General features: G+C 39.7%; 1 protein-coding gene across 4 annotated transcripts in view; it reads right to left on the reverse strand.

The window, feature by feature from the left end:
* ARHGEF33 (Rho guanine nucleotide exchange factor 33) overlaps positions 1-12,628 on the reverse strand; it is an 87,331-nt gene that overhangs the window by 47,842 nt on the left and 26,861 nt on the right. For all 4 annotated transcript variants that reach the window (XM_054475507.1, XM_054475508.1, XM_054475510.2 and 1 more), the window contains exons 3-5: positions 9,857-9,966; positions 7,934-7,983; positions 266-430 (exon numbers count right to left, since the gene is read on the reverse strand). In XM_054475507.1, coding sequence (XP_054331482.1) covers positions 266-430; positions 7,934-7,983; positions 9,857-9,881 — 240 coding nt within the window. In that variant the 5' untranslated portion in view covers positions 9,882-9,966. The remainder of the gene's footprint in view (positions 1-265; positions 431-7,933; positions 7,984-9,856; positions 9,967-12,628) is intronic.

Below are 12,628 nucleotides of genomic sequence, written 5' to 3' on the forward strand. Positions count from 1 at the left end.
CTGCCTCAGCCTCCCGAGTAGCTGGGACTACAGGTGCCCGCCACCACACCCGGCTAATTTTTGTATTTTTAGTAGAGACGGGGTTTCACCATATTGGCCAGGGTGGTCTTGAACTCCTGACCTTGTGATCTACCTGCCTTGGCCTCCCAAAGTGCTGGGATTACAGGCAGGAGCCACCACATCCAGCCAGAAAAAGGCAAGTTTTCTACTCCTGTTACTGAGACCAAAATTCTCTTGTCAGCAGTGAAATTAAAGAGGGGCCTACCTTGAAATAGTTTAATGAATTCTTCATCTCAGTAACTTTTTCTTCCATGGAACATCTGCAGCTCTTAACCTTTTCTTCCAAAGCATATTCTCCATGTTGAATTCTTGACAGTTCTTGCATTGCTTCTGTGAAACCAGTTTTGAGTTCGGAGGCTAGGGCCTGCAACTAAATAATGCATGAAAAGTTAATTCAATTTGCTGGAAATTACTGTAAGTGGCACCATTGGCCCTTGAATTTTTCTTTTGTTTGAGAAACGAGCCTCCTGAAAATCTACAGACCTCATTTACTAGTGTACTTCAGTTTGGACAACTTAAGACAACCTTGGCCCCATTTATCTAAGAAAAAGAGTGTCTTCTTTATATATGGCACATGCTGAAGCTTGATAAATGACAAGAAAGCAAACTGTTAATTAAGTTCACAAGTGCTTCTGCAAGCTTCTATTTATTCTAACACCTTTGGTTAAAATGAGATTTGCTTGAAAAGAAACATGTATGTGAATCTTGATCCAATAACTCCTCGAATTCTGTGAAAGAAGAAAATGGGTCATATTCTCTCTGGTTATTATGAGAGGCAAGGAAATTCAGTTCTTGTTTTCTTAAGAAATTAAAGAATAAACAGAGTAACAATTAAGCATAACTGAGAATTTATCTGAGAGGAAAGAAGTTTTTTTAAAAAAATACTCTTGGATGATATCATGGGAAAGGAGGTAATGGTATTTCCAATGACGGTGGGGTTTAACTCATAAGGAAGGCAAAGAAATATATGGTGGGGTATGGTAGGAGCTCAGGATGTTGTTGATGGCGATATGAATCATCTCCAGCAGTCAGTCCTGGTCACGTAGGTCAACTTTGACATCATGAAAGAGGTGTTTTGGATCAGGTAGGGTACAAATCCTGGTTCTACCCTAAAGTACTAGGACCTTAGGCATGTTGCTTAACTTTTTTGTAGCAGTTTCCTCATCCATAAAATAGCTATAATAATATCTATTTCACAGGGCTGCCTTGAGAATTAACTGAGTAAATGTAGGTAAGCTGCCTACCATAGCACATACTTGGTACACAGATGTTCAAGAAACATTCATTCTTCTCCCCCTTTAGGTGGTAAATCAAAAAGTTAAGCACAAACAGAAATGTGGAGAAAATGGAGCACTTCTAAAGTTCAGTTTTATTTATTGAACAAATGAAAAAAGCATTTTCAACAGATAGTAAGTTAATAATAACAATAGGATAACAACATTACTTTCTTGACATTTATGATCTTACACTCTATCAAGTAGAGGAACTCTTAGCTCCACATGTCTCTTTAAAACAGAACCATTTAGAAGATTTATTCTATAATCAAGTTTTTTTTGTTGTTGTTGTTTTGTCTTGTTTTGAGACAGGATCTTGCTCTGTCGCCCAGGCTGGAGTGCAGTGGCATGATCTCGGCTCACTGCAACCTCTGCCTTCCGGGTTCAAGTGATTCTCCTGCCTCAGCCTCCCAAGTAGCTGGGATTACAGGCATGCGCCACCACATCCAGCTAATTTTTGTATTTTTAGTAGAGACGGAGTTTCACCATATTGGTCAGGCTGGTCTTGATCTCCTGATCTCAGGTGATCCACACTTCTTGGCCTCCCAAAGTGCTGGGATTACAGGCGTGAGCCACTGCGCCCGGCCTCAAGTATTTTTACTTTAAAGGAATGAAAACTAAAGTCCAGATACCTTAACAAAGTTTCTTTGAATGTGTATTTCTGAACATTTTCAGAATCAGGTCATCCACATGATTCCCACCTGCAATGGCACCTCCCACTCACTATACAGTGACTTTGTCTCCTATATCACATTTTTAGAATATAGGATTTTTGTGGTTCATTGTGCCTTACAAAGGATTGCTGGGAATAGAGAGAAATAAGAGGAATCAGAGAGATCATTTTGAGAAAAAAAGCAGGGCCTGTCAAGTATTTGGGGCTAGAAGGCTGGGAAACATCATGAGCAATCTATTTTTCATTTCAATCATTTTAAATTATAATTAATCTTTGCAATGGATTTTGGCTCATGTCCTAATTCAGTCATCCTGGTGGATTAAATCACCAGATCAACCACTTTCTGATCTGGTAATTTTTCATTATGTAAATGTATCTTCTGTGAGCAAAATAAACAAAATTGATGGCTATATAACATTAAATCAAAAATGTATGCAAGTTTTAAAATTGGAAGAAGGAAAGCTGACATTCTTCTTAGTGACATTCACTTAGGTTTCCTGCTTGGAAAAAAAAATAAAAAGGGAACCACTATCCAACAGAAATAGGTTTCATTATCCTTGCTCCCTTAGGCAGAGTTTTCTGCAGAGACCAAAAGGCAGCAGCAGACTCCTAGGAAAAGGACCTTCCTCCCTGCAGAACCCCAGCTCTCAAAAAATTATTAAAATTTTCCCCTAACAGCCAGGTGACATAGGAACTCTGGGAATTCTGAGGCTATTTTTGAGTCATGTGCCCATTTCCTACCAACATATTACTCTGAGCTCCATGGGTGCCTGCCACTGAAGTGTTGCTACTGCTTTGTAAACAGCTTCACAGCCCTGACCAGCCCGGGAGGGGAAGCCATCAGGAGAACACACACCTGATACAACACGTCACTTTTAAGATGCCGAGGGATCTTCGTATCTTTAGCCCCTACAGAGCGGTTTTCAACTACCAACCCTGATCACTCCCTTGTAAACTATCAATACTGTGAAGACACGATCTTAACATCTTTTCTCTGCTCTCTCTTCAGCTTTCTTTTCTGACAGCCCACAGCCCACCCCAAGGATTAGAAACGGGTGTCTACCTTGTTCTCCAGCGAGTTGAACACGTTCCTCATCTCGTTGATTTTTTCATGAAGCTGCTCTAGAGAGGTTATGATCCCTCCATCCTGCCGCTGGAGGCGGGCTCCCACTGGAGGTAGGTTCAGGGAAGACTTGTACTTCGAAGCCTACGGTACCACAGAGGGCATCTTAGGCTCAAAGAAATAGGGGAGAGGAGTCCGAATTCTTCCTATTTCCTGCTCTTAATTTCTGATTCTCAATTTTCTTTCTTTTCTTGGCTTCTTAACTCTTCTTAAGATGAATTTTAGTCAGTGTCTTCCAATTTTTTTTTTCATGAAAGATCCCTCAGGCCTCATACTTAATTTTCACAAATTTCAACTTGTGTTTTATGGACATTTCTTCCTTTTTGCCACATTACCCAGGCCAGGAGGCTACCAAGAGGTAAATTAGGGGGACTGGACCTGTGCCTTGGGAACCTTGCAAAGTCATAAATGTCAAGGTTTGGGAAACCTCCCAATTCCTACGATTCTATAAAAGCAAAAGCCAGGTGTTTCGCAGTGGTACATACATGATGGCAAGGAGGCCAAGGTAATTGCTTTGGTTTCCCCCTAAACCAGGGTCACTGCAGAAGCAACACGAGTTTTCTGCCAACTTCCATCTTCCAATGATTTAAAATACAAAGTGAGCAGCAAGTAATCTGAATGTTGAGAGTAAACTTCCCATATCTACTCCTCTACATTCCCTGCAGAAGCTCACCCTTCAAGTCATTCTTGCAGGGCCTTATTGAGACTGACATGCAGCCTGCTGTGTTTATCGATCCCTGGATACACCACAGGCCTAGAAGAGTTAACTTCTCTAGTATCAGAAGAACACTCCTAAATGACAAAAAGATACTGACTCTTAATCAGGATTTACAAATCCTAGAAAACTTTCAATGGCAGTTTTGATGATGAAACCTATTACTGTAGGACTGGTTCCCATAGTGTTTCAATTAGAGGTCCTTTTGGCACATCACTTATTTTCTTAAATTATTTTCATTACAGAGAAAAATTAAGAAAAAAGAGAATCGCCAAATAGAATCATTCCAAATTTCATTATTTCAGTATAACCATTAACACTCACATTTCCTTCTATTTTGTTCTATGCATATAAATGCAGATGTTTATATGGTTGAAATCACACTGCAGGTACATTTTGATTCTACCTCTCTTTTTTCCCTCCTAATATTCTAATAAGGCATTTACAATAGCCTTCAAAATTTTTCTAAATGTCTACTTTTGATGGCTACATGATATCCCATCCTATGAATTTGCCAGAGTTTACCTACCCATTCTCTTTTGTTGGAAATTTACATTGCTTGTAATTTTTCAATGTTGTAACTAATGCTGTCATATTATGTTTTTGTTTTAAAATTTTGTATATATTTCAGATTATTGCCTTAGAATAAATTCCTTAATATGAAATGCCTGTGGGTCAAAGATGTTAGGTAGTATTTGACCCAAAGGGAAAGCTACTATATCACAGAGAGGCAATATATTCAACTAATTAATAACTATACAAATTATATTTGACCAGAGGATTTGAAAAGTTATAGCAATATGGCTGTATATTCTTGGAAACATTATATATGATATGTAATGTCCTAAATTCATGGATTTAGAAAAACATATCTTGAATAATAAAATACATAAAACAATAGAAATAGAAGAAGCCACAGTGTTTACATTCCTAAGGCTACAAGTGAGCTTAAAACACAGTTGGAGTTGAAATCATTAGTGTGAGTGTTGGGCTAGCACTAAATTGTGCAGTTACTGCATCTGTTGCCTTAATTATGGGATCCTCTCTCATGTTAATGGGATCATAATTTTAATAATCTATATGCAAAATGAAGTAATCTAGGGTGAAACGATGCAACCTGACTCGGGAAAAGAGCTCTGATTCAACAACTTTGAGAGGGGTATGTGCAGTGGACAAAGGATAAGAGAAAAAGGAAATAGGGAACAGACTTTTCTAAAAGTTTCTAACAATTACACACATTCACCAGAACTAAATATTATTAATTATTATTTGCTAATTAGTCAAAATATAATACTCCTTATTTTAATCATTGCTTCTTTGAGCTTCAACTTTTTCTTAGCTATCTATAATTTTACTTTGGTAAATTGTCTGTGTTCTTTGCTAATTTTCTACTAGGGTTTTAGAAGTTTCCATTTTTATTGACCTTCATGAACTACTTATTTATAATTAAACCTTTGAAATATTTGTTGTGTCTTTCTGATTTTATTATTTGCCTCTGAATTTGTTTAAAATATTTTCATGACGGAAATAGTTTAAATTGTAATGTGGATGAACTCTCAAATCTCTTTCTTTGTGATTTCTTCCAGTGCTTTTTAACTTACAAAGACATTTCACATTTGGAGACAAAATAAATATTCACTTATTTTAAAATTTTATGGTTTGAATTTTTTTATATGTAAACCTTTAATCCACTTTGGCATTTGTTTTGATTAGGGTATGAAGTGAGAATCTCTTCTTTTTTTCCAAAGAACCAGACAAAATCTTTCCAACACTGTTTGGCACAAGACTGAATGACTGCATGAGACCTCTTGGCTCCAAGCAGTATAGACATCTTGTAATATAGTCATCCATTCATTCATTCAACTCATATTTATTGAATATGTGTTATATGCCAGGCATTGTACTTTACACTGAGAATACAACAGAGCACAAAATGGACTAAATTCCTGCCCTTAGAGCTTACATTCTAGATGAGGAGACAGAAAATTAAAAAACAAACACAGTGATACATACGATAATGTCAGGTAGGGATAGGATCTATCTAGAAAATAAAATGAGATAGAGAATTACCAAAATATTATATTTTGCTTCTGGTGCACTCCCTTCTAGTATAGATTTTATTCTATTATGGTTAACTCCTCCCCAGCTTCCCTCCTTTCTCTTTCTCTTCTTCTTTCTTTACTTCTCCTCTTTCTTCTTCTTCTTTTGGTTAAATGTTGCTTGGAGGAAACAGACTGGGGCTTAGGAAGTGTTCTTTTAAAACAAGAATGGGGTTATAATAGCATCACAGAGGTCATATAGACCAGCTTCACTTCCATTGCTTTGTGTGTTCCACTGCGAACAGATGTACTAGGATTTGTAGTGCAATAAGATAATGAGGCCACCCCCACTGCAGCTATATTTAGCCAACATTCAGGGAGTGACCTACATAAAATCTATAATAGACTTTAAATCATACCTGACTTTAAAGAGGTACTCATACTCATTCAAATGTTATACACAGGTCAGATGAGAACAGAGGGGAAGTGGGCAGGGAAAGCATCTGGAGGACTTGGACCAGTGAGGCATCAAAGCAGCACTGAGTGAAGACCCATTTTTTTGCTTCTAGGCCTTTGTTCAAGCTAGTCCCCCTGCCCAAAACAACCTTACCTATACCTACTTGTCAAATGATCAACTTGTCCTTAAGTACCTAGCTCAAATCCTCCAGTCAATACTAATTCATCCCTTCCCCACAGAATTGTATCAATGCCTCTATCACAATCCTTTCAACAGCCTACCTTGTAAGAGCTATTATTCTATGTGTTTTTCAGGCTGTAGACACATAAAAATCAATGTCAATGTCTGTTCCATCTGTTTAATCTGCCATGAGGCCAAGCAGTAGACTTTACACATAGTAACTGCTCAATAAATGTGTATTCAATTGAAATGAGGCTCTTTCCCCCATTCATCCTATAGCTGGCCTGAGTCTAGGGGCAATACGGTTAAATAATGTTTTCGTAATCCTGTGTTGACTTGCCCTAGTTTGGTTTATAGCAATGATCTCTTACATTATAATTCTGGGAAGTAGTTGTCATTTTCACTTTACTGTCACTTAAACTCGACAAATCTAAATAACGTTTCCGCTAAACTATCTACTCTTTGGACTCCTGTATTTCTGCTTGTGAGAGCACTCTTTTTCCTAGTTACCAGGGCTTAAAACCTTAGATCAACTTTGAAAGCATCCTTTCTCCCAACCCCCACCAAGCTCTGTCAATGTTTTCTTCTTTTTCACGTATTCCAGACAGCACTGCCTGAAGTCTGGAGAGAAGCATGGGTTTCCCTAGCCCAAGCTGCTTTTATATTACAAATTATGTCAGAATAAAGTTCCATGATTTTTAAGAACAGAGATGTGCTTTAAATTTACAGCTGGGAGACAGAAGCCAAGTAAATACCACTTAGAGGACCAAAACAATCTCATATGACTCTTACTGCAAAGATGTTTCGCAGAACTTTTTTCTTCCTTGTAAAGCAAATTGTTTCCATTGTTTAAAAACAGCTTGAAAGTTTTTCCTGTACAGATATTAGAACATTTGCAATGTTACCCCCCTTTTCATTCTCAATTCTCCCTGCTAAAATAGAAAAGTAAGAAAAACAGATTTTGCCCTCTCCTTTCTGATGGAAATGTTATCTTGCAGTGTAATGGCCATGGTGACGGGGGCAGCAGGCAAGAGAAGCAGAGTTGAAGTGGGGGTGGTAGTGCTGCATTTTATAAATGAGATAACTTGTCTTTCAATAATGAGTTCTCAGCCAGGCACAGTGGTGCTCACCTACAGCCTCGGCTACTCAGGAAGCTGAGCTTGAGCCCAGGAGTTAAAGACCAGACTGGGCAACACAGCAAGACCCTGTCTCAAAAAAAAAAATCAGTTCTCTCCAACGTACACTGTGAGTGGCAGGACCCACTGAGGTGCCTGTCTCACAGCCCTGTTAAGAGAACAAGTGCAACGATATATGTGGAAGCGCTTGTGAGTGCTAAAAACGTCTACACGTAAAGAATAGTCAGTCATCGCTATTATACATGGGAGCATTCGAAAAAATCGATTTGTCTTTACCTGGTAAATCTGCGTGGAAGGATTATTTACCGGCATATGTTCATTCTCTCCTGCAGGGAGAAAGAGCTTTGTTTAATCAGCACTACTCATTCTGTCCCTATCCTCTCCAGACACATGCAGGGAATAAGGGAACTTACAGGATCCTACATTTGTGCCTGCATGACAAGAAACCAATGATTCCAGGGGAACAAAAAATGAGCTGAAGTAGGTGGTTCACATTCTAATCACTAAACCATTAGCTACCTGATATACTCTTGCAATAGAAAACCATGTTCTACAACAGTAGGGAAGTTTCTCAGCCAAACTGAATGATGTGTGACTATTAAATAGCCAGAAAGGAATTTGCAGGAAGTGTCTCCCTTATGTTGTTAAGGCTAACTGAAATTGACCTGCAGGGACAGTTCTACAGTCAGGAAGGCGGCTCTTCACCAGGCACTTAGTGACCTCAGCAAGCTTGCACAAAATATCCTCTACTTCTCCCACCTCTGATCTTTGCCAGACTTCTGAACTCTACCCTGCTGTCACTGCCAAATTCAGCTAAGGGAATCTTGCTGTCCTCCTGGGCGACAGGGCTGATAAAAGGGATTGTCAACGGAAAGGTTCTGGGAAGGATGCAGGCAGAAGAAAAGAGTAATGTATAATACTAGACTTCGAGAAACACAGGGCACACACAGAGGAAGTGGTAGGTTGTAGAAAACCATTCCCAGGCCAGGTGTGGTGGCTCACGCCTCTAATCCCAGCACTTTGGGAGGCCAAGGCATGTGGATCACCTGAGGTTAGGAGTTCAAGACCAGCTTGGCCAACATGGTGAAACCCTGTCTCTACTAAAAACACAAAAATTAGCTGGGTGTGGTGGTAGGCACCTGTAATCCCAGCTAGTTGGGAGGCTGAGGCAGGAGAATCACTTGAACCCGGGAGGCGGAGATTGCAGTGAGTTGAGATCGTGCCATTGCATTCTAGCCTGGGCGACAAGAGCGAAACTCTGTCTCAAAAAAAAAAAAAAAAAAAAAAGGAAAGAAAACCATTCACAACCTAGAGAGAAAAAGAGGTTGGCCTAGAATGTATTTTCAGAACCACATTGGTTGGCCATAAAGATGAGGCAATCCATGTAAAACATTCAGCTCGTTGCTTATCCTTTTAGCTTCATCTCCAGTGTGTCACACTGTATGCATCAAGCAGTTTATAGAGGAAGCCCCTGGTTGCAAACATTTGGTTGTGTGGATGTGTATATTGTTCTCCTAAGGCATGCTGGTACAGGAAACCCCTCCAACCTCAGTATTTAAGTCCATAAATAATACATAACCTTAGCCCAGAATTTATACACACAGAAGGCTGTCCCTATAAAATCCATATGATTTGAGGTTACCAAACTTCCTGCATAAGCTTGAGTAAAGATTATTTAGACAATTTCATACTATGTCCCAACAGCCTGGTATAATAACAAGAATCAGGGCTTGGGAGGAAAGATCCAGATCCCAGACCTAACTTTGATACTTTGCAGTTGTCACCTGACTTCCCTATGACTGTTTCCTCTTCTGTAAATTGGAGATGATAAGAGAATCTACTTCTATATAGTTGTTTTTATATGGTAAAGATTAAAAGAGAAAGCACTTATGCTTCTAGGCTAGTCTAGAAGGTGATAGATGTCTAGTAGTTGAATCTCTGTCTTGGCCTTACCCAGCATGTTGTTCTGAGGCAGTCCTAAAGTTATTGCTAAGAAAAATAAAGTAACAACACAGACCAAATTCTAACAGCATTTCCTATTTTTTCAGCACCCTGTCTATATTCTTCATAGTCATTATATGATGATAGGGAAATGAAAATAGTTAACATACTGTCATGTCTCAAGACAGTGGTAAGACAAGACAAAAACCTCATTCCTTGAATCCTAAGTCCTAAAGCAAGACATAGGAAAAATCTGACCTTGCTTTGTTTTGGTTTTTTCCATAGTGCCGGTTACTTCTCTTTTCCAGCTTATTCTTCAACATTGCATCCTCATCGTCCTGGCTCAGGCCACCTCCTCTTCCCTGCACCTGTCAATTCAAATCAAGAGTAAGGGATAACAAGCAAAACTGTCAAAGAAACTGGATTTACTTCATATATTAGCTTTAAAAAATTGAAATGAACACAGCTTGAGGTACATGCAATTTCAGAAGAGGAAAAATATTAAGTTGAGTAAACATTTAGCATAAAGGTAAATATTTTGTGAATACATATAAAATTCATTATTCAAATTTAGGGTAGTTTTTCAATATGCTACATTCTTATTTGGATCAAATCCATTAATTAAGACCTATTGGTTTTATTAGCAAGTTATATTTTAAAGAAATTTTATTTTATTTTATTTTTTTCAAACAGGGTCTTGTTCTGTCACCCAGGATAGAGTGCAGTGGCACAATCACGGCTCACTGCTGCTTTGACCTCCTGGGCTCAAGTGGTCCTCCCACCTCAGCCTCCCAAATAGCTGGGACCACAGGCATATACCATCACGCCTGGATTTTTTTTTTTTTTGTAGAGATGGGGTCTCCCTATGTTGCCCAGGTTGTTCTCAAACTTCTAGGCTCAAGTGATCCTCCAACCTTGGCCTCCCAAAGTGCTGAATTACAGGTGTGAGCCACCACACCCAGCCCCAGGAAAATTATCTTAAGGAGAAAAAACTTGAGCAGATATGAAGGCCAACACATCTGTTTCTATTCCATTAAATAGTATGTTCCTTGACAGCCTTGTCCCCACTTTCGGCACCTGGTAGACTCCTTTGCACCCAGGAAATGCTTAGCAAAAGTGCTGTGTCTGACACGACCATTAGACATGAAGCTGCAAGGTCAGAATGCAGTCTAACACATAGTCAGTGTTGTGGATACTGGCCCTCTTTTTAGCCATCCAGCATTTTAACCCCTTCCTAAGTTTGAAGTATTCCCCTGCCTTATGAGACTTGATCAGATGCCTCCCACTATAGAGGCTGAAAATGCCAGGTTCTTCTAGTCTCCCTTGCAGCTAAGGCATGATAGATACATGACCTGGGACATATCACTCAGATGCACCTTCCCCAATTAACACTGGGAGTTGCAAAAAGAATTCCTAAGGCAGATACTTGATATTCTTTCTACCTTCTAAGACAGCAGTGGCAGCAAGGGTAGTGGTGATGACCATTATCTGTTAGAAACATATTAGGAAATTCAAGGTGCTGCTTTCAGTGCTTTCCTCACTAGGACAGTTGTAATATGTGATTTAGGCATTGCTGCTGGCCATAGAATCCCAAACTCGATTCTCCAGCCTCCCAGCAATTCCATGAAGCTGTCCATCTCCTTTCAACAAATTCCTCTGCTGCTTAAATCAGCCAGAGATTGTTTTCTGTTGCTTATAACTAAGAAACCTGATTGAACCAATACAAATATATGAACACTATCCAAGATTAAGAAAACACAAGTTTAAACTTTGTTCATCACTTAGAATAGACAAATCTAATCTATAGTGACAAAATGCAGATCAACAGTTACCTAGAGCAGGAGGTGGAGGGATAACTGGGAAGAGGCATGGGAAACTTTTTTTTTTTTTTTTTTTGAGACAAAGTCTCACTCTGTTGCCCAGGCTGCAGTGCAGTGGCCTTATGATGGCTCACTGGAGCCTTGAACTCCTGGGCTCAAGTGATCCTCCCATCTCAGCCTCCTGAGTAGCTAGGACTACAGGTGGATGCCACTATGCCTGGCTAATATTTTTTATTTTCGTAGAGACAGGAGTCTCACTATGTTACTAAGGCTGGTCACAAACTCCTGGGCTCAAGCGACTCTCCTCCTCGGTCTCTCAAAGTGCTGAGATTACAGTCATGAGCCACTATGCCTGGCCACACAGGAAACTTTTCTGGATGATAGAAATGTTCTACTGCTTAATTGTGTTAGTGGTATATTGGTGCACAAATTTGCCAAAACTCATTGAATGTATATTTTAATTGAGTGCATTTTATCTTACATAAATTATACCTGAAGAAAGTTGATTTAAGACTTTATTATGGGCTCGATGCGGTGGCTCATGCCTGTAATCCCAGCACTTTGGGAGGCTAAGGTGGGCGCATCACTTGAGGTCAGGAGTTCGAGATCAGCCTGGCCAACATGGTGAAACCCCGCCTTTACTAAAAATACAAAAATTAGCCAGGCATGGTGGCAGGTACCTGTAATCCCAGCTACTCGGGAGGCTGAGGCAGGAAAATCACTTTAACCTGAGAGGCAGAGGTTGCAGTGAGCTGAGATCACACCACTACACTCCAGCCTAGGTGACGCAGCGAGACTCCGTCTCAAAAAAAAAAAAAGCAAGAAGGCCGGGTGCAGTGGCTCACATCTGTAATCCTAGCACGTTGGAAGGCCAAGGTGGGTGGATCACCTGAGGTCAGGAGTTCCAGACCAGCCTGGCCAACATGGAGAAACCCTGTCTCTACTAAAAATACAAAATTAACCGGGCGTGGTGGCGCATGCCTGTAATCCCAGCTACTCAGGAGGCTGAGGCAGGAGAATCACTTGAACCTGGGAGGCAGAGGTTGCAGTGAGCTGAGATCGTGCCATTGTACTCCTGCCTGGGCAACAAGAAAGAAACTCTGTCTCAAAAAAAAAAAAAAAAAGAAAAAAAAGACTTTATTATAAAATATGGAGTGTGTCCAAACCAAAAGAAAAAGACTTTTTTATTCACATACTGAGGTTTATAAAG

The sequence above is a fragment of the Pongo pygmaeus genome, chromosome 12 (assembly GCF_028885625.2).
Source record: "Pongo pygmaeus isolate AG05252 chromosome 12, NHGRI_mPonPyg2-v2.0_pri, whole genome shotgun sequence".
Taxonomy (NCBI): Eukaryota; Metazoa; Chordata; class Mammalia; order Primates; family Hominidae; genus Pongo; species Pongo pygmaeus.